At 44.8% G+C, this 22,976-nt stretch overlaps 1 protein-coding gene across 1 annotated transcript; it reads left to right on the plus strand.

Annotated features, from left to right (window-relative positions):
- The first annotated feature begins 213 nt into the window (after positions 1–213).
- Positions 214–22,813, plus strand: LOC135517229 (cyclin-dependent kinase 8-like). The gene is made up of 13 exons (XM_064941344.1): positions 214–1,022; positions 9,329–9,404; positions 9,493–9,603; positions 9,870–10,010; positions 10,688–10,745; positions 11,153–11,284; positions 11,523–11,666; positions 12,530–12,599; positions 13,366–13,438; positions 13,554–13,651; positions 19,100–19,187; positions 21,144–21,296; positions 21,421–22,813. The coding sequence occupies exons 1-13, from the start codon at positions 895–897 to the stop codon at positions 21,544–21,546; spliced, it is 1,398 nt and encodes a 465-aa protein (XP_064797416.1). The 5' UTR covers positions 214–894; the 3' UTR covers positions 21,547–22,813.
- Positions 22,814–22,976: the final 163 nt, after the last annotated feature.

The raw sequence follows: 22,976 nt of genomic DNA on the forward strand, positions 1-22,976 counted from the left end.
TCTCACCGTCTGACCAAACACTATCAATGTCAGATTAGTTCCTACCCAATGAAACCGCACGACTACGAGGATTAAAACAGCTAATTGTTGTGTTTCAATCAATGTATATATGTATTATTATTTGTTTAACTATGAAGACGACTGCTTTACAATTTTCAACAGGTTATTTTTAACAAATGTATTTTACATAAAATCACGAAGTTTGATAATTTTTCTCCCCGCAGTCTGAATGATTCTAGAATGAGGTATATGTCATTTTCCAATGCAATTGGAAAATTACATAATTAAATGTTTTCGTTTGTCAATGTCTGTGCGCGTATCTTGACTAGTCTTTCTGCCTTTATTAGACGCCAGAATTGTCTAATTGTGGACATCCACATCAATGTATTATTAAGGAGAGGAGTAATTGCCATAAAATGTGAAGGGGGAACATTTTAAACTTGCTGCAGAGGTACCAAAGTTTTGAACAGAATACTATATATTTGTTTGTGTGAATTTTAGCCCCTTCACGTTACAAAGAGTTAAAGTCCACGTGGTGCTCTAAACACTTTTCTCCCGTCTCTTTCTGTACAGTCTAAATAACGACATTTTACGACAAAGCCGTGCATGGAGTTTCTGTTCTCCCCAGTGAGATACCGGTTGGAGAAACGCAGTAGCAAGAGAATACATAGAAGGGTTAGTAATCGTTCCCATACCTGTCCCCTCGTCCCGGATAAGAATCCGGCATCTTCTCTGGTACATACAAACCGAGCGGTTAGATGTGGAAACAGGGCTGAGGAGAGAGCGACGCGAGGGAAGGCAACTAAAAATTCTAACCCGGGTTGTGAAGTAAGTTGCCTCCTAAGCGGCGCTTTAAAAGGAAGCAAAATATAATTTACCAAAACAACAGAGAAGATGGACTATGATTTCAAAGTGATGCTGACCGGGGAGAGAGAACGTGTAGAGGACCTGTTTGAATATGAGGGATGCAAAGTGGGGAGAGGCACCTACGGCCATGTATATAAAGCAAAGAGAAAAGATGGGTAAGTTTATATTGATATAGCCAGTAAGAAGGCCTTCAGGTCCGCCAGCCTCCAAATAAAATAACTCCGTTGTCTTCGTTAATTGCTCCTGTTTTCAAGGCCCCATCTCCGATTGCTATTTGCAGCAATAAACCTATTTGTAACTCGTAGTGTGATGAAAATCACTAGTAGATTGAAGAACCCACTGAATACACTCCAGAGACGTCATATCATCTGGAGAATGGGGGCTCAAGCTCCATGACACAATTTACTGTCTTGATTTGACCACTGTCATCAGTGGCCTATCCCCGTGCTAACGGTGCAGTGTGTATGCAAAATCCATCAGTTTAATTTGACATCGTTGAATGCAGTTCAATCAAGCAGTTTCTATAAGGGCGCCTTCGCTCACAGATGAAACATAACATAAGCGGGAGTGTTGTAACAACTCATGTCGGGGTATTGCAGCCAGAAATTCTGAGGATGTATTTCGGTATCAGATTACGCTGTCATTTTTACATGATCAGATTTGTACATTTTTCGCAGCCAATATCAACAACTGAGTGAAGTAGGTCAGCCTATCACTGACGCAGCCAAGCAAGCCAGGGGCTATCCTACGTAGCAGGAGTAAAAGAAACGCCAGAAACGAGATCCCCAAAATACTGGACTTGACAAGAAAAACAACTGTCAGGGGTGGGTGGTTCTCTTCTGCACTGTTTAACCAATCCAGTACACGTGGAGGAGGAGTTAAGATGGAGCATTAAAGAGTCGAATATGTTATGGGGAAAAATAATGTTTAATGGAAAACCAGATGTTTTTTGTTTAGTTATAGTGAAACACATGGATATGGTCTTCATTTTGACAGTTTGATGCAAAAGTGTTGTTTCAGTTGTAAATCTGATCTAAATCTTTTGGCCCTTAGCAGTTCAACTACCATTGAAATCGACTCAAAATGATGACCAAAATGATGACCATATAATAGCTTTTATATTGGTGATTGATTGGTGGCACTGTTTACTATGACAGCTGGCTGATATTTAATGCTTGTTGCGTTGGAATCCCACATGGCAGATATCTATTTACAATATTCATCCTGTGGCCACACACTTGTAATTCTGAAAAGTGAAAGCATACATATGAGAAGGGTCACCCTAGTAGTAGTTGTAGGTTTTTATACAGTACCCAAGACCAATCTGTGAGTTAATTTGACCATTGGAAAAAGAGCTACTGCGTGACCTCTCGTTCTCCGTGGCCAAAGTGAGTAAGACATTTAAGCGTGTTAACCCTCGCAAAGGCTGCCGGCCCATGCAGTATCCTAAGCCGTGTCCTCAGTGCATGTGCAGACTGGAGTGTTTACAGACATTTTCAATCGCTCCCTATCCCAGTCTGTTGTTCCCACTTGCTTCAAGATGTCCACCATTGTTCCTGTGCCAAAGAAAGCGAAGGTAACTGAACTAAATTACTATCGCCCCGTAGCACTTACCTTTGTCATCATGAAGTGATTTGAGAGGCTAGTTAAGGATCATATAACCTTTTAGCCAAAACCCTAGACCCAGTACAATTTGTATACCGCCCCATCAGGTCCACGGATGACTCATTGCACTGCACACTGCCCTATCCCATCTGGACAAGTGGAATACCTATGTAAGACTGCTGTTAATCAACTATAGCTCAGCCTTCAACAATAAAGTGCCCTCCAAGCTCATCACTAATCTCAGGGCCCTGGGGCTGAACCTCACCCTGTGCAACTGGGTCCTGGACTTCCTGATGGTCCACCTCCAGGTGGTAAATTTAGGCAACAACACCTCCGCTACGCTGATCCTCAAAAGGGTGCGTGCTAAGCCCTCTCCTGTACTCCCTGTTCACCAATGACTGTGTGGCCATGCATGTCTCCAACTCAATCATCAAGTTTGCAGATGACACAACAGTGGTAGGCCTGATTACCAACGACAAGAGTCCCGAGGGCCCTGGCGGAGTGGTGCCAGGAAAATAACCTCTCCCTCAACGTCAACAAAATGAAGGAGCTGATTGTGCACTTCTAGAGACAGCAGATGCAGGACGTTCACATCCACAAGATCATAGTGGAAAGTGTGAAACGCTTCAAGTTCCTCAGCGTGCACATCATTGACAACCTGAAATGGTGGCAACAGCGCCAAAATTGGCTTTGGCTTGGCCCCTAAAACCCTCACAAACTTCCACAGATGCACCATTGAGAGGATCCTGTCAGGCTGTATCACCGCCTGGTACAGCAATTGCAACGTCTGTAACCACAGGGCTCTCCAGAGGGTGGTGCGGTCAGCCCAATTCATAACCGGGGGCGCCCTGCCTGCCCTCCAGGACATCTACAGCACCCGGTGTCAAAGGATGGCCAACAAGATCATCAAGGACCTCAGCCACCCGAACCACTCTGTTCACTCTGCTACCACCTAGAAGACATAGACAGTACAGGTGCATCAAAGCTGAAACCGAGAGACTGAAAAACATCTTTCTCCAGGCCATCAGACTGTTAAATGGTCACCACTAGCCGGCTACTACCCAGTACTCTACCCTGCACATAAGAGACTGCTGCCCTATGTACATAGTCTTTGAACACTGGTCAATATTTACATAGTGTTTTACCCACTTCATATGTGTATATACTGTATTATAGTCAAGGCTCATCCTATATAACTACTGCTGCACACACCTTTTCTTTTAATATACTGTCCATACTGTCTATATACACCATCAAATACAGTGCATTTGGAAGTATTCAGAACCCCAAATGTTGCTACGTTACATCCTTAAATTAAACATCTTCCTCATCAATCGACACCCAATGCCCCATAATGACAAAGCAAAAGCAGGTTTTTAGAAATGTTTGCAATTTTATTACAAATAAAAAAACAGTTGAAGTCAGAAGTTTACATACACTTAGGTTGGAGTCATTAAAACTAAATTTTCAACCACTCCACAAATGTCTTGTTAACAAACTATAGTTTTGGCAAGTCGGTAAGGACATCTACTTTGTGCATGACACAAGTCATTTTTCCAAAAATTGTTTACAGTCAGTTTTTTCACTGTATCACAATTCCAGTGGGTCAGAAGTTTACATGCACTAAGTTGACTGTGCCTTTAAACAGCTTGGACAATTCCAGAAAATTATGTCATGGCTTTAGAAGCTTCTGATAGGCTAATTGAAATCATTTGAGTCAATTGGAGGTGTACCTGTGGATGTATTTCAAGGCCTACCTTCAAACTCAGTGCCACTTTTCTTGACATCATGGGAAAGTCAAAAGAAATCAGCCAAGACCTTAGAAAAAATATTGTAGACCTCCAAGTCAGGTTCATCCTTGGGAGCAATTTCCAAATGCCTTGAAGGTACCACGTTCATATGTACAAACAATAGTATGCAAGCATAAACACCATGGGACCACGCAGCCATCATACCGCTCAGGAAGGAGACGCGTTCTGTCTCCGAGAGATGAACGTACTTTGGTGCAAGAAGTGCAAATCAATCCCAGAACAACAGCAAAGGACCTTGTGAAGATGCTGGAGGAAACAGGTACAAAAGTATCTATATCCACAGTAAAACGAGTCCTATATCCACTTAACCTGAAAGGCCGCTCACTGCTCTAAAACTGCCATAAAAAAGCCAGACTACGGTTTCAACTGCACATGGGGACAAAGATCGTACTTTTTGGAGAAATGTCCTCTGGTCTGATGTAACAAAAATGGAACTGTTTGGCCATAATGGCCATCATTATGGTAAAGGTGCGGCAGGGTAGCCTAGTGGTTAGAGTGTTGGACTAGTAACTGGAAGGTTGCAAGTTCAAACCCCCGAGCTGACAAGGTACAAATCTGTCGTTCTGCCCCTGAACAGGCAGTAAACCCACTGTTCCTAGGCGTCATTGAAAATAAGTTGTTGTTCTTTTTTGACTTGCCGAGTTAAATAAAGGTAAAATAAAATTATGTTTGGAGGAAAAAGGGGAAGGCTTGCAAGCCGAAGAACACCATCTCAACCGTGAAGCATGGGGGTGGCAGCATCCTGTTGTGGGGGTGCTTTGCTGCAGGAGGGACTGGTGCACTTCACAAAATAGATGGCATCATGAGGTAGGAAAATTGTGGATATATTGAAGCGACATCTCAAGACATCAGTCAGGAAGTTAAAGCTTGGTCGCAAATGGGTCTTCCAAATGGACAATGACCCCAAGTAAAGCATGTATGACAAGGATGCCTACAAACCTGACTCAGATCCACCAGCTCTGTCAGGAGGAATGGGCCAAAATACCCCCAACTTAATGTAGGAAGCTTGTGGAAGGCTACCCGATACATTTGACAGGGAATTTTTACTAGGATTAAACATCAGGAATTATGAAAACTGAGTTTAAACTTCCGCCTTGTTGAAAATTCAATTGATTGAACATGATTTTGAAAGGCACACATCTGCCTATACAAGGTCCCACAGTTGACTGTGCATTTCAGAGCAAAAACCAACCCATGAGGTTGAAGGAATTGTCCGTAGAGCTCCGAGACAGGATTGTGTCGAGGCACAGATCTGAGGAAGGGTGCCTAAACATGTCTGCAGCATTGAAGGTCCCCAAGAACACAGTGGCTCCATCATTTTTAAATGGAGGAAGTTTGGAATCACCAAGACTCTAACTACAATTGTCCGCCCGGCCAAACGGAGCAATCTGGGAGAATGGTCTTGGTCAGGGAAGTGACCAAGAAACCCGATGGTCACTCTGACAGAGCTCTAGAGTCCCTCTGTGGAGATGGGAGAACCTTCCAGAAGGACAACCATCTCTGCAGCACTCCACCAATCAGGCCTTGATGGTAGTGGCCAGACGGAAGCCATTCCTCAGTAAAAGGCACATGGCAGCCCGTTTTGGAGTTTGCCAAAAGGCACCTAAAGGACTCTCAGACCATGAGAAACAAGATACACTGGTCTGATGAAACCAAGATTGAACTCTTCGGCCTGAATGCAAGTGTCACATCTGGAGGAACCTGGCACCATCCTTACGATGAAGCACGGTTGTTCTTTAAAAGTAATTTCCTCACCATCTTAATTAAGCACGCCCCTTTCAAAAAATGTAGAACTAAGAACAGATATAGCCCATGGTTCACTCCAGACCTGACTGCCCTCGACCAGCACAAAAACATCCTGTGGCGTACTGCACTAGCATCGGATAGTCCCCGCGATATGCAACTTTTCAGGGACGTCAGGAACCAATACACACAGTCAGTTAGGAAAGCAAAGGCTAGCTTTTTCAAACAGAAATTTGCATCCTGTAGCCCTAACTCCAAAACGTTCTGGGACACTTTAAAGTCCATGGAGAAGAAGAGCACTTCCTCCCAGCTGTCCACTGCACTGAGTCTAGGAAACACTCTCACCACCGATAAATCCACGATAATCAAGTTTTTCAATAAGCATTTCTCTACGACTGGCCATGCTTTCCTCCTGGCTACCCAAACCCCGGCCAACAGCTCAGCACCACCCACAGCTACTTGCTCAAGCCTAACCAGCGTCTCCTTAACCCAAATCCAGATAGCATATGTTCTGAAAGAGCTGCAAAACCTGGACCCGTACAAATCAACTGGGCTAGACAATCTGGACCCTCTCTTTCTAAAATTATCCGCCGCCATTGTTGCAACCCCTATTACCAGTCTGTTCAACCTCTCTTTCGTATCGTCCGAGATTCCTAAAGATTGAAAAGCTGCCGCGGTCATCCCCCTCTTCAAAGGGGGTGCCACTCTAGACCCAAACTGTTAAAGACCTATATCCTTCCTGCCCTGCCTTTCTAAAATCTTCGAAAGTTAACAAACAAATTACTGACCATTTCGAATCCCACCGAACCTCCTCTACTGTGCAATCCGGTTTCTGAGCTGGTCACGGGTGCACCTCAGCCATGCTCAAGGTCCTAAATGATATCATAACCGCCATCAATAAAAGACAGTACTGTGCAGCCATTTTCATCGACCTGGCCAAGGCTTTCGACTCTATCAATCACTGTATTCTTATCGGCAGACTCAACAGCCTGGTTCAACAACTACTTCTCAGAGTTTAGTGTGTCAAATTGAAGGGCCTGTTGTCCAGACCTCTGGCAGTCTCTATGGGGGTACCACAGGGTTCAATTCTCGGGCCGACTCTTTTCTCTGTATATATCAATGATGTGGCTCTTGCTGTGGGTGATTCCTTGATCCACCTCTACGCAGACAACACCATTCTGTATACATCTGGCCCTTCTTTGGACACTGTGTTAACAAACCTCCAAATAAGCTTCAATGCCATGCAACATTCCTTCCATGGCCTCCAACTGCTCTTAAATGCTAGTAAAACTAAATGCATGCTCTTCAACCAATTGCTGCCTGCACCCGCCCGCATGACTAGCATCACTACTCTGGACTGTTCTGACTTAGAAAATGTGGACAACTACAAATACCTAGGTGTCTGGCTAGACTGTAAACTCTCCTGAGGGCCAGCTCTCGTCGGCTGGCCCTCACTACATATTCGTCGCCAGACCCACTGGCTCCAGGTCATATATAAGTCTTTGCAAGGTAAAGCTCCGCCTTATCTCAGCTCACTGGTCACCATAACAACACTCACCCATAGCACGCGCTCCAGCAGGTAATTCCCAATGCCTTTACCTCTTTTGGCCGCCTTTCCTTCCAGTTCTCTGCTGCCAATGACTGGAACGAATTGCAAAAATTGCTGAAGTTGGAGACATATCTCCCTCACTAACTTTAAGCATCAGCTATCTGAGCAGCTTACTGATCGCTGCAGCTGTGCATAGCCCATCCAACTACCTACCTCATCCTCATATTGTTTTTATTTAATTTTTTGTTCTTTTGCACACCAGTATTTCTACTTGCACATCATCATCTGCACATCTATCACCCCAGTGTTAAATTGCTAAATTGTAATTATTTCGCTACTATGGCCTATGTATTGCCTTACCTCCTTACTCCATTTGCACACACTGTATATAGATTTTTTCTATTGTGTTATTGACTGTACTTTTGTGTATTCCATGTGTAACTCTGTGTTGTTTTTGTCGCATTGCTTTGCTTTATCATGGCCAGGTCGCTGTTGTAAATGAGAGCTTGTTCTCAACTGGCCTACCTGGTTAAATAAAGGTCAAATAAAAAAATATATTTAAAAAATGGTGGTGGCAGCATCATGCTGTGGGGATGTTTTTCAGCAGAAGGGACTGGGAGACTAGTCAGGATCGAGGGAAAGATGAACGGAGCAAAGTACAGAGAGATCCTTGATGAAAACCTGCTGCAGAGCGCTAAGGACCTCAGACTAGGGTGAAGGTTCACCTTCTAACGGCACAACGACCCTAAGCACACAGCCAAGACAACACAGGAGTGGCTTTGGGACAAGTCTCTGAATGTCCTTGAGTGGTCCAGCCAGAGCCTGTACTTGAACCCGATCGAACATCGCTGGAGAGACCTGAAAATATCTGTGCAGCGACACTCCCCATTCAGCCTGACAGAGCTTGAGAGGATCTGCAGAGAAGACTGGGAGAAACTCCCCAAATACAGGTGTGCCAAGCTTATAGCGTCATACCCAAGAAGACTTGAGGCAGTAATCACTGCCAAAGGTGCTTCAACAATGTACTGAGTACATAGTCTGAATACTTATGTAAATGTGATTTTTCTGTTTTTTTATTTTTAATATATTTGCAAAAATGTCTAAAAACCTGTTTTGTTATTGAAGGGTACCGTGTGTAGATTGATGAGGGGGGAAAAACAAATCAATTTTAGAATAAGGCTGTAACGTAACAAAATGTGGAAAAAATCAAGGGATCTGAATACTTTCTGAATGCACTGTACATCATATACGGATTCTGACATTGTTTGTTCTGATATTTCTTAATTCCTTTAATTTTATTTAGTGGATTTGAGTGTATTGATTTGTATGACTGCAGTGTTGGAGCTAGAAACCTGATAACATCTGCAAAATATATGTACACGACCAACAACTATTTTATTTAAATCGGGAGGTAATTGAAGCATCTTTCCCTCTTCTCACGGCCAGGCAGGTAGCCTAGTGGTTAGAGTGCTAGGCTGACAAGGTAGAAATCTGTCATTCTGCCCCTGAGCAAGACCGTTAACCCACTGTTCCCCGGGTGCCGACGATGACGTGGATGTCGATTATGGCAGCCCACCGCACCTCTGAGGGGTTGGGTTAGATGAGTAAGACACATGGAATGCTTCAGTTGTACAACTGACTAGATATCCCCCTTTCACACTCCTGTTCCACCAGCCTCCATTATCTCTGTGTAGCAAGGTCCCATGGGAACTGTGGTGAACTGTGGATGATGCTGTATCTTCTCTGTCTGCAGGAAGGATGATAAGGACTACGCCCTCAAGCAGATTGAAGGCACTGGCATCTCCATGTCTGCCTGCAGAGAGATTGCAGTAAGTGTGGTGTTTAGCTCGAGCAGGCATAACCTGGGTCTGTGAGACATCTCACAATGTTTGTGTGAATGAATATTTCTTCTTCTAGCTACTGCGGGAGCTGAAGCATCCTAATGTGATCTCACTGCAGAAGGTGTTCCTGTCACACGCAGACCGCAAAGTCTGGTTGCTCTTCGACTATGCCGAGCATGACCTCTGGGTAATTCACACGTCCTGTATGTTTCACTATCCTTGTGGGGACATTTGAGTTCCATTCACTATCCTATTTTCCCTAACTTTAACCCTAATTCTAATTGTAAACTTAAACCTCACCCCTAAAATAGTCTTTGTCATTGTGGGGACCTGGAAAATGGCTCCACGAGGGAGAATTTCTTGTTTTACTATCCTTGTGGGGATTTACGATTCCCACAAGAAAAGTAATATACACACACGTACACACGCTAACAATGCCCCCTGTATCCACAGCACATCATAAAGTTCCACAGAGCGTCCAAGGCCAATAAGAAGCCCCTGCAGCTGCCCAGGGGGATGGTCAAGTCCCTGCTTTACCAGATCCTAGACGGCATCCATTACCTTCACGCCAACTGGGTCCTACACAGAGACCTGGTGAGAGACCGAAGGAGAGAGCGCATCCATTTCCTGCACACCAACTGGGTCCTACACAGAGATCTAGGGAGGGAGGGAGGAAGGGGTCGAGGAGAGGAGAGATCAGAAGAGAGTCTTGTTCTGCTGCTCTCTTGGATGTTATGTTCACTGTTTTTCCACCAGAGGGCAGCATTGACACTTCCTGAACCATTCACATGTGATTCAGCCTAATGGTGCCAAATTCATCTTTAATTCCTTTCAGTTAATGTGTTATCACTGTGGGTATTAGGATAATGGAAGTAAACATTTGGATTACATTGAAGGGACAATCTGCAGTAGCTACATAAATTTTGGACTTATAAATTAAATATATGTATCCATTGATTCTTGAAGAATTGAACTAATAAATGCCTCATGAGCTTAGTTCAAGTGTCGTACCCCATCAGAACCCAAAATATAAGCATGTTTTACTCCAATGTTTGTAAACAAAGTAAACGTACGCAAACACTGTATAGCTGCAAAACATGTTTAAATAAAAATGTTGATTTCATGGATGGTCATTCCTTGCATCCATAGCGCTGTCTATTAACTTGAGAGTTGTTACATTTCTCCGGCCCCATGTGAAACAGTGGTGGGCAAAACACAGTTATTCTTTCAACTGCTGATTGCTGCTTTAACTGTGATCTGTTTTTCCTCAGAAACCTGCCAACATCCTAGTGATGGGGGAGGGGCCAGAGAGGGGTCGAGTAAAGATCGGTATGACTAGATCTCAATGCGTGTTTTCAGTACATATAGGTTATAAGGCTTTATGTCAGTACATATAGGTTATAAGGCTTTATGTCAGTACATATAGGTTATAAGGCTTTATGTCAGTACATATAGGTTATAAGGCTTTATGTCAGTACATATAGGTTATAAGGCTTTATGTCAGTACATATAGGTTATAAGGCTTTATGTCGGTACATATAGGTTATAAGGCTTTATGTCAGTACATATAGGTTATAAGGCTTTATGTCAGTACATATAGGTTATAAGGCTTTATGTCAGTACATATAGGTTATAAGGCTTTATGTCAATATATATAATGGATATAGTCACTTCTCATTACACATTATTTGAACATTATACTTCATTATTATTTATTGATTTGTGTTTCCCTACAGCGGACATGGGCTTTGCCCGCCTCTTTAACTCACCACTGAAGCCGTTAGCAGATCTGGACCCTGTGGTGGTCACCTTCTGGTACAGAGCACCAGAGCTACTGCTAGGTGCCAGGCACTACACCAAAGCCATCGGTGAGTACGGCCACGGGGGTGGGTGGGTGTGGTGGGTTTTTTTGCCCTGTGCACCAAGAGAGGAAGTTCTGAGCTATCTTTCCACCATCTTAGGATGAATTCTGCGGTGTGTGTGTGTGTGTGTGTGTGTGTGTGTGTGTGTGTGTGTGTGTGCAAGCATGTTCAAGAGGGTGTCTCTGACTGGGCGTGTGCTCCAATCCCAGTGTGACATCTCTAATCTTGCATGTGCATCTGTCAGACATCTGGGCTATTGGCTGCATCTTTGCCGAGCTGTTGACATCTGAGCCCATCTTCCACTGTCGCCAAGAGGACATCAAGACCAGTAACCCCTACCACCATGACCAGCTGGACCGCATCTTCAACGTCATGGGCTTCCCTGCTGGTGAGAGAGCTGGGCTGGGCTAGGCGGCAGGTAGCCTAGCGGTTGGAGGGTTGCCAGTTCGAATCCAGAGTCTGACAAAAATATGTTGGGAAGTAAGCTGGCAACCAAGAGGATGCTGGTATCAAATCCTAGATATAGACGTTTCCCCACGAGGGCTGGATATAGAGGAGGTTCCCCCACGAGGGCTAGATATAGAGGGTTCCCCCACGAGGGATGGAAATAGAGGGGGTTCCCCCACGGGGGATGGATATAGAGGGGGTTCCCCACGAGGGATGGATATAGAGGGGGTTCCCCCACGAGGGCTAGATATAGAGGGTTCCCCCACGAGGGATGGATATAGAGGGTTCCCCCACGAGGGATGGATATAGAGGGGGTTCCCCCACGAGGGCTAGATATAGAGGGTTCCCCCACGAGGGATGGATATAGAGGGGGTTCCCCCACGGGGGATGGATATAGAGGGTTCCCCCACGGGGATGGATATAGAGGGGGTTCCCCCACGGGGGATGGATATAGAGGGGTTCCCCACGAGGGCTGGATATGGGGGTGGGTTTCCCCCACGAGGGCTGGATATGGGGGGGGGGTTACCCCACGAGGGCTGGATACTTCCATAACTCATCAGGACACGGCTATGTGCATTGAAATGGGCGCTTGTATGTGTGAAATTTTTAACCTTGGTCAAACCTTGGAGAGCCCATGTGTAATCTGAACCTGCCTGGATAACGGCGATATTAAGAGAATACTGACGAGTGCAATTAAACCCTGACTAGGCACAGTTCTATTCTGTCCGGGCTTGTATGAATCCAAAGCAATATGTGGGTTCTGTACAAACACTCACTGACACAGTCTGATGATGTAATCCTCAGAGAAGGACTGGGAAGACATCAAGAAGATGCCCGAACACTCCACTCTGATGAAGGACTTCAGAAGGAACACGTGAGTACCTTTATCTCTACATGTGTGCCTGACTGCCTGCATGCTTCCTGCCAGATCAGGACAAGATCAATTTTAGGATTTTAAGATTGGATATGTCTTCTACTCATCCACTGAAATAACCTGTTCTTGTATCACAGGTGTACAAACTTAAATAACACCTTTTATCACGGGTATACAAACTGAAACAACACCATTTATCACAGGTATACAAACTGAAATAACACCTTTTATCACGGGTGTACAAACTGAAATAACACCTTTTATCACGGGTGTACAAACTGAAATAACACCTTTTATCACGGGTGTACAAACTGAAATAACACCTTTTATCACGGGTGTACAAACTGAAATAACACCTTTTATCACGGGTGTACAAACTGAAATAACACCTTTTATCACGGGTGTACAAACTGAAATAACACCTTTTATCACGGGTGTACAAACTGAAATAACACCTTTTATCACGGGTGTACAAACTGAAATAACACCTTTTATCACGGGTGTACAAACTGAAATAACACCTTTTATCACGGGTGTACAAACTGAAATAACACCTTTTATCACGGGTGTACAAACTGAAATAACACCTTTTATCACGGGTGTACAAACTGAAATAACACCTTTTATCACGGGTGTACAAACTGAAATAACACCTTTTATCACGGGTGTACAAACTGAAATAACACCTTTTATCACGGGTGTACAAACTGAAACAACACCTTTTATCACGGGTGTACAAACTGAAACAACACTTCTTTTTTTACAGGTATACAAACTGCAGCCTAATAAAATACATGGAGAAACACAAAGTGAAACCAGACAGCAAAGCATTCCACTTGGTGAGTTAAAGTTAGTTTTGCCTGGAAATTGTTGTTACATACTGTAGCATTGTTCAGGCTGACGTTGTATGAACGTTCACTGTGTTTTACTCATGATGTCTAACATTGTGTTTAGCTCCAGAAGCTGCTGACCATGGACCCGATCCGCAGGATCACGTCTGAGCAGGCCATGCAGGACCCTTACTTCCTGGAGGAACCTCTGCCCACCTCTGAGTGAGTCAGGACCCGAATAAAACATCTCTAACTTGTTTATTACTACATAACACATTTATAACAACAACAAAAAACACTTATTACTACATGTATTACCACATAACACGTTTTTATACACGTAATACTACATGTATTACCACATAACACGTATTTATACACGTAATACTACATGTATTACCACATAACACGTATTATACACATAATACTACATGTATTACCACATAACACGTATTTATACACATAATACTACATGTATTACCACATAACACGTATTTATACACATAATACTACATGTATTACCACATAACACGTATTTATACACATAATACTACATGTATTACCACATAACAGGTATTATTACTACATGTATTACCACATAATGTAATGGTTTTCTTGTGGGGAAAGAGAGGCGGACCAAAATGCAGTGTGGTTAGTTTTGTGCATCTTTAATAAAGATGAAAGTACTACAATTTGCAAAAAAAGAAACGTTCAAAAACCAAAACAGTCCTATCTGGTGCCTCAAACACAAAGACAGGAACAATTACCCACAAAACCCAACACAAAACAGGCTACCTAAATATGATTCCCAATCAGAGACAATGACTAACACCTGCCTCTGATTGAGAACCATGTCAGGCCTAACATAGAAATGGACAAACCAGACACACAACATAGAATGCCCACCCAGCTCACGTCCTGACCAGCACTAACACAAGGAAAACGCACACGAACGATGGTCAGAACGTGACAGTACCCCCCCCCCCCCAAGGTGCGGACTCCGAACGCACAACCTAAACCTATAGGGGAGGGTCTGGGTGGGCATCTGTCCGCGGTGGCGGCTCTGGCGCTGGACGTGGACCCCACTCCATAATTGTCTTAGTCCCCTTCCTCAGCGTCCCTTGAGTGGCGACCCTCGCCGCTAACCTTGGACTAGGAACCCTAACAACGGGCCACACTGGACTGAGGGGCAGCTCCGGACTGAGGGGCAGCTCCGGACTGAGGGGCAGCTCCGGACTGAGGGGCAGCTCCGGGCTGAGGGGCAGCTCCGGGCTGAGGGGCAGCTCCGGGCTGAGGGGCAGCTCCGGGCTGAGGGGCAGCTCCGGACTGAGGGGCAGCTCCGGACTGAGGGGCAGCTCCGGACTGAGGGGCAGCTCGGGACTGAGAAGAAGCTCGGGACTGAGAAGAAGCTCGGGACTGAGAGGAAGCTCGGGACTGAGAGGAAGCTCAGGCAGGTTGATAAATTGAGCAGATCCTGGCTGGCTGGCGGTTCCGGCAGATCCTGGCTGGCTGGCGGTTCCGGCAGATCCTGACTGGCTGGCGGTTCCGGCAGATCCTGGCTGGCGGTTCCGGCAGATCCTGGCTGGCTGGCGGATCCTGGCTAAATGGCGGATCCTGGCTGACTGGCGGATCTTGGCTGACTGGCAGTTCTGGCAGATCCTGGCTGAATGGTGGATCCTGCCTGAATGGCGGATTCTGGCTGACTGGCGGATCCGGCAGATCCTGGCTGAATGGCAGATTCTGGCTGACTGGCGGATCCTGGCTCCCCCTCCTTAGCGTCCCATGAGTGGCGACCCTCACCGCTAACCTTGGCCTAGGAACCCTAACAACGGGCCACACTGGACTGAGGGGCAGCTCCGGACTGAGGGGCAGCTCCGGACTGAGGGGCAGCTCCGGACTGAGGGGCAGCTCCGGACTGAGGGGCAGCTCCGGACTGAGGGGCAGCTCCGGACTGAGGGGCAGCTCCGGACTGAGGGGCAGCTCCGGACTGAGGGGCAGCTCCGGACTGAGGGGCAGCTCCGGACTGAGGGGCAGCTCAGGACTGAGGGGAAGCTCAGGACTGAGGGGAAGCTCAGGACTGAGAGGAAGCTCAGGACTGAGAGGAAGCTCAGGACTGAGATGAAGCTCAGGCAGGTTGACAAATCGAGCAGATCCTGGCTGGCTGGTGGTTCCGGCAGATCCTGGCTGGCGGTTCCGGCAGATCCTGGCTGACTGGCGGTTCCGGCAGATCCTGGCTGACTGGCGGTTCCGGCAGACCCTGGTTGACTGGCGGTTCCGGCAGATCCTGGCTGAATGGCGGATCCTGGCTGACTGGCGGATCCTGGCTGACTGACAGTTCTGGCAGATCTTGGCTGAATGGCGGATCCTGGCTGACTGGCAGTTCTGGCAGATCCTGGCTGACTGGTGGATCCTGGCTGAATGGCGGATCCTAGCGTACTGAACTGTGTTCAGATTCTCTTTGCGGTAGCCTACTGAACAGTGTTCAGATTCTCTTTGCGGTAGCCTATTGAACAGCGTTCAGATTCTCTTTGCGGTAGCCTACTGAACAGCGTTCAGATTCTCTTTGCGGTAGCCTATTGAACAGCGTTCAGATTCTCTTTGCGGTAGCCTATTGAACAGCGTTCAGATTCTCTTTGCGGTAGCCTATTGAAACATTACGAGGAGAACGCAACTTGATAGACTAACAGTAATTATGATCCACGTCACAAAAAGCATTACAAAAGTATAATCAAAAATAAATATAAACATTAAATGGAGTCGAGTTTAGAAGACTGCACGATGAAGAATTAATGAGTGTCCGGTATAAGATATAGAGGCAATGCTTCTAAAATGCCTTTGTACTCCATTTTAGATTTTATCAATTTCGAAAATCTGAAATGATATATGCGCAAAGAAATACAATAGACACCTTTACATAGGCTGAAACAGACTCTTCTAGCGAACAGCGTTCAGATTCTCTTTGCGGTAGCCTACTGAACAGCGTTCAGATCCCCTTTGCGGTAGCTTACTGAACAGCGTTCAGATTCTCTTTGCGGTAGCCTATTGAACAGCGTTCAGATTCTCTTTGCGGTAGCCTGTTGAACAGCGTTCAGATTCTCTTTGCGGTAGTCTACTGAACAGCGTTCAGATTCTCTTTGCGGTAGTCTATTGAACAGCGTTCAGATTCTCTTTGCGGTAGCCTATTGAACAGCGTTCAGATTCTCTTTGCGGTAGCCTATTGAACAGCGTTCAGATTCTCTTTGCGGTAGCCTATTGAACAGCGTTCAGATTCTCTTTGCGGTAGCCTATTGAACAGCGTTCAGATTCTCTTTGCGGTAGCCTATTGAACAGCGTTCAGATTCTCTTTGCGGTAGCCTATTGAACAGCGTTCAGATTCTCTTTGCGGTAGCCTACTGAACAGCCTTCAGATTCTCTTTGCGGTAGTCTACTGAACAGCGTTCAGATTCTCTTTGCGGTAGTCTATTGAACAGCGTTCAGATTCTCTTTGCGGTAGCCTACTGAACAGCGTTCAGATTCTCTTTGCGGTAGCCTACTGAACAGCGTTCAGATTCTCTTTGCGGTAGCCTATTGAACAGCCTTCAGATTCTCTTTGCGGTAGCCTACTGGCCAGCCTTCAGATTGTCTTTGCGGTAGCCTACTGAACAGCGTTCAGATTCTCTTTGCGGTAGCCTACTGAACAGCGTTCAGATTCTCTTTGCGGTAGCCTACTGACCAGCCTTCAGATTCTCTTTGCGGTAGCCTACTGACCAGCCTTCAGATTCTCTTTGCGGTAGCCTACTGGAGCTTTGTGTAGCCAGTCTGTGTCAATGTGATCATTTGTTTTTATGTTTTCAAAATGATTTTGCTTTTAGTGTTGATTAGGAACCATGTCTAAAAAGCCAATACATATGAGCTGTCCTTAGTGATTGGCCCTGTTTGAGAGTGATAATTCCACAAAACATATATTTATATTATATGTTCTGTACTTATCAGTATGTTTTGTAAATACCTTTTCAGAGGACTAACTGAACCAGGTATGAAGCATAATGTTTGACAAAGCACATGAATCTCCAGTTTGCCGTGCCCATCTGGTACTCTAAACAGTTGGACAGGGTTGGCATGTCTGATCATGGCCTTATTTCTATTACAGCATATTGGATGACTGTCATTCATATTCCATTCACCCAGTTCAATGTACAGCGATCGGTTTAGGCTACTACATGATACTCCAATTTTCCCTATACTCATCATGAGGTTGCTACAACCTAGCCTATGAATTAAAGTTTACAGTGTCGGAGCAAACAGGTCGAGAGACACATTTGAGGTGACAGACAGTGCCATTCAATACCGCCTTGCACACTCATGCCTGCATCTAGCTGATATAGGGTGTAATTATTAGTCCATTGAAAACAAGAGTTTCTATTGGACAGGTATGTTTATCCCCGTTTTTGTTCCGTTTGCTTACGTTTAAGAAATGTTTTTCAACAGAATCGGCGGAATGAATACACCCCTGATCATGCATAAACTCTCACGCTGTATTCCTTCCCTTTGCTTGTGAACTTTAATGCACAGCAAATCAGCTGTATGTGACCCGGTGAAAAAACCTTTCCAAGCCAAACCTCTACAAACAGCCTACATCGTTGTCACCATGTTAGCTAAAGTAACGTCTTAGTCAGCATAGCTAACAGAACTAACGTGTTAGTGTATAGGCAGTATGCAGTTACACCGGCGGGCCACGCAGTAGTAATACCAAAAGCTTACCTTGACTTGGAGTTCCAGTGTTGTGTTGGAAAGTCATAGCCAGCTAGCTAACATAGCATCCCTCTGTTAGGGCAGGTTGTTTCATTAGGCTAAATTAGCTAGCTGCATTTGCTAGCAAAGTAAGTGTCATTTCTTTTCACTTTCAATCTGTCTCAGGTCTCATTTTGGAAGAAATTGTGTTCAAAACTGTTCAACTATTGTCTTTCTCTCTGAGTCAGTAACTCACCACATTTTATACACTGCTGTGCTAGCTAGCAGTAGCTTATGCTTTCAGTACTAGATTCATTTTCTGATCCTTTGATTGGGTAGACAACATGTCAGTTCTTGCTGCAAGAGCTCTGATAGGCTGTAGGACGCCCTCCGGAAGTTGTCATAATTACTGTGTAAGTCTATGGAAGGGGGTGAGAACAATGATCCTCCTAGGTAATGTATTGAGGTCAATGTACCCAGAGGAGGACGGAAGCTAGCTGTCCTCCGGCTACACCATGGTGCTATCCAACAAAGTGCTGTTGAGGCTACTGTAGACCTTCTTTGCAAAATAGTGTGTTTTAATCAGTTATTTGGTGACGTGATTATATTTAGTATAGTTTTATCTGAAAAGGATAACTAACATTTTTATGAAATTCACTGAGGAGGATGGTCCTCCTCTGAGGAGCCTCCACTGCTTTGAAAGAAGTAGGGTTTCAAACAATTTCTGGAAGATTGGCAGTTGCCATGACGTTAAGGGGAAGCTTGGTTCCACCATTGGGGTGCCAGGACAGAAAATAGCTTTTACTGGGCTGAGCGGGAGATGACCCCCGGTAGGGGTGGGACGCCAGGAGACCAGAGGTGGCAGAACGGAGTAGCACATTTATTACTACATGTCTGGGGTTATGTGGGGGTATATCCTGTAAGATAAGTGATTGATAACTCTTTGTATTTCTCACTCAGTGTGTTTGCAGGCTGCCAGATCCCCTACCCAAAGAGGGAGTTCCTGACAGAGGAGGAGCCAGAGGACAAGGCAGAGAAAGTCAGAAATGTGAGTGCCTCATATATACTGTATATATATGTGTGTGTGATATATATATTAGTACCAGTCAAACGTTTAGACACACCTACTCATTCCAGGTTTTAATTATTTATTTATTTGACTATTTTCTACATTGTAGAATAACAGTGAAGACATCAAAACTATGAAATAATACATATGCAATCATGTAATATCCAAAAAAGTATATTTTATATTCTTTGAAGTAGCCACCCTTTGCCTTGATGAAAGCTTTGCACACTCTTGGCATTCTCTCAACCAGCTTCATGAGGTAGTCCCCTGGAATGCCTTTCCATTAACAGCTGTGCCTTGTTAAAAGAGAATTTGTGGAATTTCTTTCCTTAATGCGTTTGAGCCAATCAGTTGTGTTGTGAAGGTCAGTCAATCTGGAAAATGTCAAGAACTTTGAACGTTTCTTCAAGTCCAGTCGCAAAAACCATCAAGCGCTATGATGAAACTGGCTCCCATGAGCTACCGCCACAGGAAAGGAAGACCCAGAGGTACCTCTACTGCAGAGGATAAGTTCATTAGAGTCACCAGCCTCATAAAGTGAAGCCAAAATATATATTATTCACAGAGTTCAAGTAACAGACACATCTCAACATCAACTGTTCAGAGGAGACTGCGTGAATCAGTCCCTCATGGTCGAGTTGCTGCAAAGAAGCCACTACTAAAGGACACCAATAAGAAGACTTGCTTGGGCCAAGAAACACGAGCAATGGCAATTAGACTGGTGGAAATCTGTCCTTTGGTCTGATGAGTCCAAATTTGAGATTTTTGGTTTCAACCACCATGTCTTTGTGAGATGCAGAGATGGTGAATGGATGATCTCTGCATGTGTGGTCCCCACCGTGAAGCATGGAGGAGGAGGTGTGATAGTGCTTTGCTGGTTACACTGTCAGTGATTTATTTAGAGGCACACTTAACCAGCATGGCTACCACAGCATTGTGCAGTGATACGCCATCCTATCTGCTTTGGGCTTAGTGGGACTATCATTTGTTTTTCAACAGGACAATAGCTCAAAACACACATCCAGGCTGTGTAAGGGCTATTTGACCAAGAAGGAGACTGACGGAGTGCTACATCAAATGACCTGGCCTCCACAATCACCCGACCTCAACCCAATTGAGATGGTTTGGGATGAGTTGGCCTGCAGAGTGAAGGAAAAGCAGCCAACAAGTGCTCAGCATATGTGGGAACTCCTTCAAGACTGTTGGAAAAGCATTCCAGGTGAAGCTGGTTGAGAGAATGCCAAGAGTGTGCAAAGCTGTCATTAAGGCAAAGGGTGGCTACTTTGAAGAATCTCAAATATGAAATATATTTTGATTTGTTTAGCACTTTTTTTGGTTACTACATGATTCCATATGTGTTATTTCGTAGTTTTGTCTTCACTATTATTCTACAATGTAGAAAAAAATAAAAATAAAGAAAAACCCTTGAATGAGTAGGTTTATCCAAACTTTGTGTGTGTGTGTGTGTGTGTGTTTAGTCAAATGTAGATGAAAAGTTTTTAAAGGCCCAGTGTATTTTTTTTCTCTTCTGTGTTTTGTATAATTTCTACACAAACTTGTTATTAGCAGGTTTGTAATGGGATTTAGTTTCAGCTTTCCATGGTGACGTCACTGTGGTAAATTGGTTAATAGACCAATAACAGAGGGTTCCAAACCTCTCTGCCAATAACCGCTTGTTTTTCAGTTTTCCCCTCGCCACTCAGACCACTCCCAGACAGTCCTAGCAAAATAATTGGAAATCTAGGAAATGTATTACAGTTAGTTACTTAATTGTTACCCAGAAATGATTTGATATTGATACAAAATTGATATTGATATAATATATAAAAATGTCTGCATTGGGTCTTTTAAGCGAAACATTTGAGTGTATTTCCAGTGTGTGTTAGTGTATGGTTATCCGTTGATGGGTGCCTGGGTGGGTGTTTCATTTTCCAGAAGAACCAGCAGCAGCAGGGGAACAACCACACCAATGGGGCGGGGCACACTGGTAACCCTGACAATAGCCATGCCCAGGGCCCGCCCCTAAAGAAGGTGCGAGTGATCCCGCCAGTCACTACCTCAAGTGGCCTCATGACCTCAGACTATCAGGTATGGTACACACACGCAATACCATATACAGTATGATTTAGCTCATTTCTGGGTTATCCCACCAAATTGTAAAAACCTAAATTGGAAATTAAGAGACTGATAAGTTACCTTATTTATCTGTCAGCGCTCCAATCCACATGCTGCCTACCAGAACCCCGGACCAAGCACATCACTGCCCCAAAGCAGCATTGGATACTCCTCTACCTCCCAGCAGCCCCCGCAGTACTCACACCAGACCCACCGCTACTGACCCCTGACCTCTACCCACCCCTCGCCATGCCCGCTAGGGAGAATGTACTAAGGGAAGTGGGTGTGTCTATGGCAACAGCCCACCGGTCCACCCTCACTGCAGCAGTCCATTAGCCCAGTATGTTAATACAATATACTCATTCTGAAAGAACATGACATAACGCAACAACATCAGCCATGACAGAACATGACATAACGCAACAACATCAGCCATGACAGAACATGACATAACGCAACAACATCAGCCATGACAGAACATGACATAACGCAACAACATCAGCCATGACAGAACATGACATAACGCAACAACATCAGCCATGACAGAACATGACATAACGCAACAACATCAGCCATGACAGAACATGACATAACGCAACAACATCAGCCATGACAGAACATGACATAACGCAACAACATCAGCCATGACAGAACATGACATAACGCAACAACATCAGCCATGACAGAACATGACATAACGCAACAACATCAGCCATGACAGAACATGACTTCAATTCAACCATGACCAACACATGAAGACTAAACCAAGAGAACGATGGAGAAGGAAGAACAGATGCTGTCAGTTTGTTGTTTCCCTCGTTCCTTCCTCTGTGGTTCAAGTTATCGTCGCTGCAAGTTTGTGACCATTACAACCTTCCGAACTGGAACGTAACTACAGCCACAAGACCAACAAACAGAAGGTGGAACCAGGGCTCCCTCTTCCCTTACCCTCCTTTCCTTCTTTCCTTACCCCGCCACCAATGCTCTCCCCCTTTCCAGCCGGATTCCCCTCTTCCTGTTGAAGCTTCGATGAGACTAAAGCTACTATGTGACTGTCTCTGTCCCTCTGTCTGTGTGTCTTCTCGTCTGTCTGTCTTTGTGTCTGTCCGCCCTTCCATGGGCATCTTCGTTGGGGACCGAATTGAGCTGCTGACAGGAGCATTCTGGGAGTTTGTGGGGCCCCGCCCACAGCTCTGGTTGAGGGCTTTATTGAGAAAAAACAAACAAAAACAACAAAGGAATTTAAAAAAAGATTTTAGTAGTTTATAATTTAATCTGTTTTGTTTTCACACAAAAAAAAAGTGTCGAAGTAGCTTCTGTTGTGCTGAGAGAGAGCTGCGTTTTTATCGCTGTGGGCAAAGCCTTATCTTCCTGATGACAAACCAACACATTGTGTAGAGGATGGCATATGGAACATGCATTTTTACTGTATTGAAATATTTTACATGAATCAAGTATCCTGACAATAAAAGTGGTAGTGTTGACATTGGGATCTCTCTCTGTCTCTCTGTCTCTCTGTCTCTCTGTCTCTCTGTCTCTTAGTCTGTCTCTCTGTCCCCCTCTCTCTCTGTCTCTCTGTCCCCCTCTCTCTCTGTCTCTCTGTCCCCCTCTCTCTCTGTCTCTGTCTCTCTCTCTCTCTGTCTCTCTCTCTCT

This window comes from Oncorhynchus masou, chromosome 28 (genome assembly GCF_036934945.1).
Source record: "Oncorhynchus masou masou isolate Uvic2021 chromosome 28, UVic_Omas_1.1, whole genome shotgun sequence".
Classification (NCBI taxonomy): Eukaryota; Metazoa; Chordata; class Actinopteri; order Salmoniformes; family Salmonidae; genus Oncorhynchus; species Oncorhynchus masou.

Coding starts and splice junctions, on each gene's coding strand:
- LOC135517229 (XM_064941344.1), top strand. CDS start 895: ATGGACTATGATTTCAAAGTGATGCTGACCGGGGAGAGAGAACGTGTA. Junction 9,604..9,869: donor ATGCCGAGCATGACCTCTGG/GTAATTCACACG, acceptor CTGTATCCACAG/CACATCATAAAGTTCCACAG. Junction 11,667..12,529: donor CGTCATGGGCTTCCCTGCTG/GTGAGAGAGCTG, acceptor TGTAATCCTCAG/AGAAGGACTGGGAAGACATC.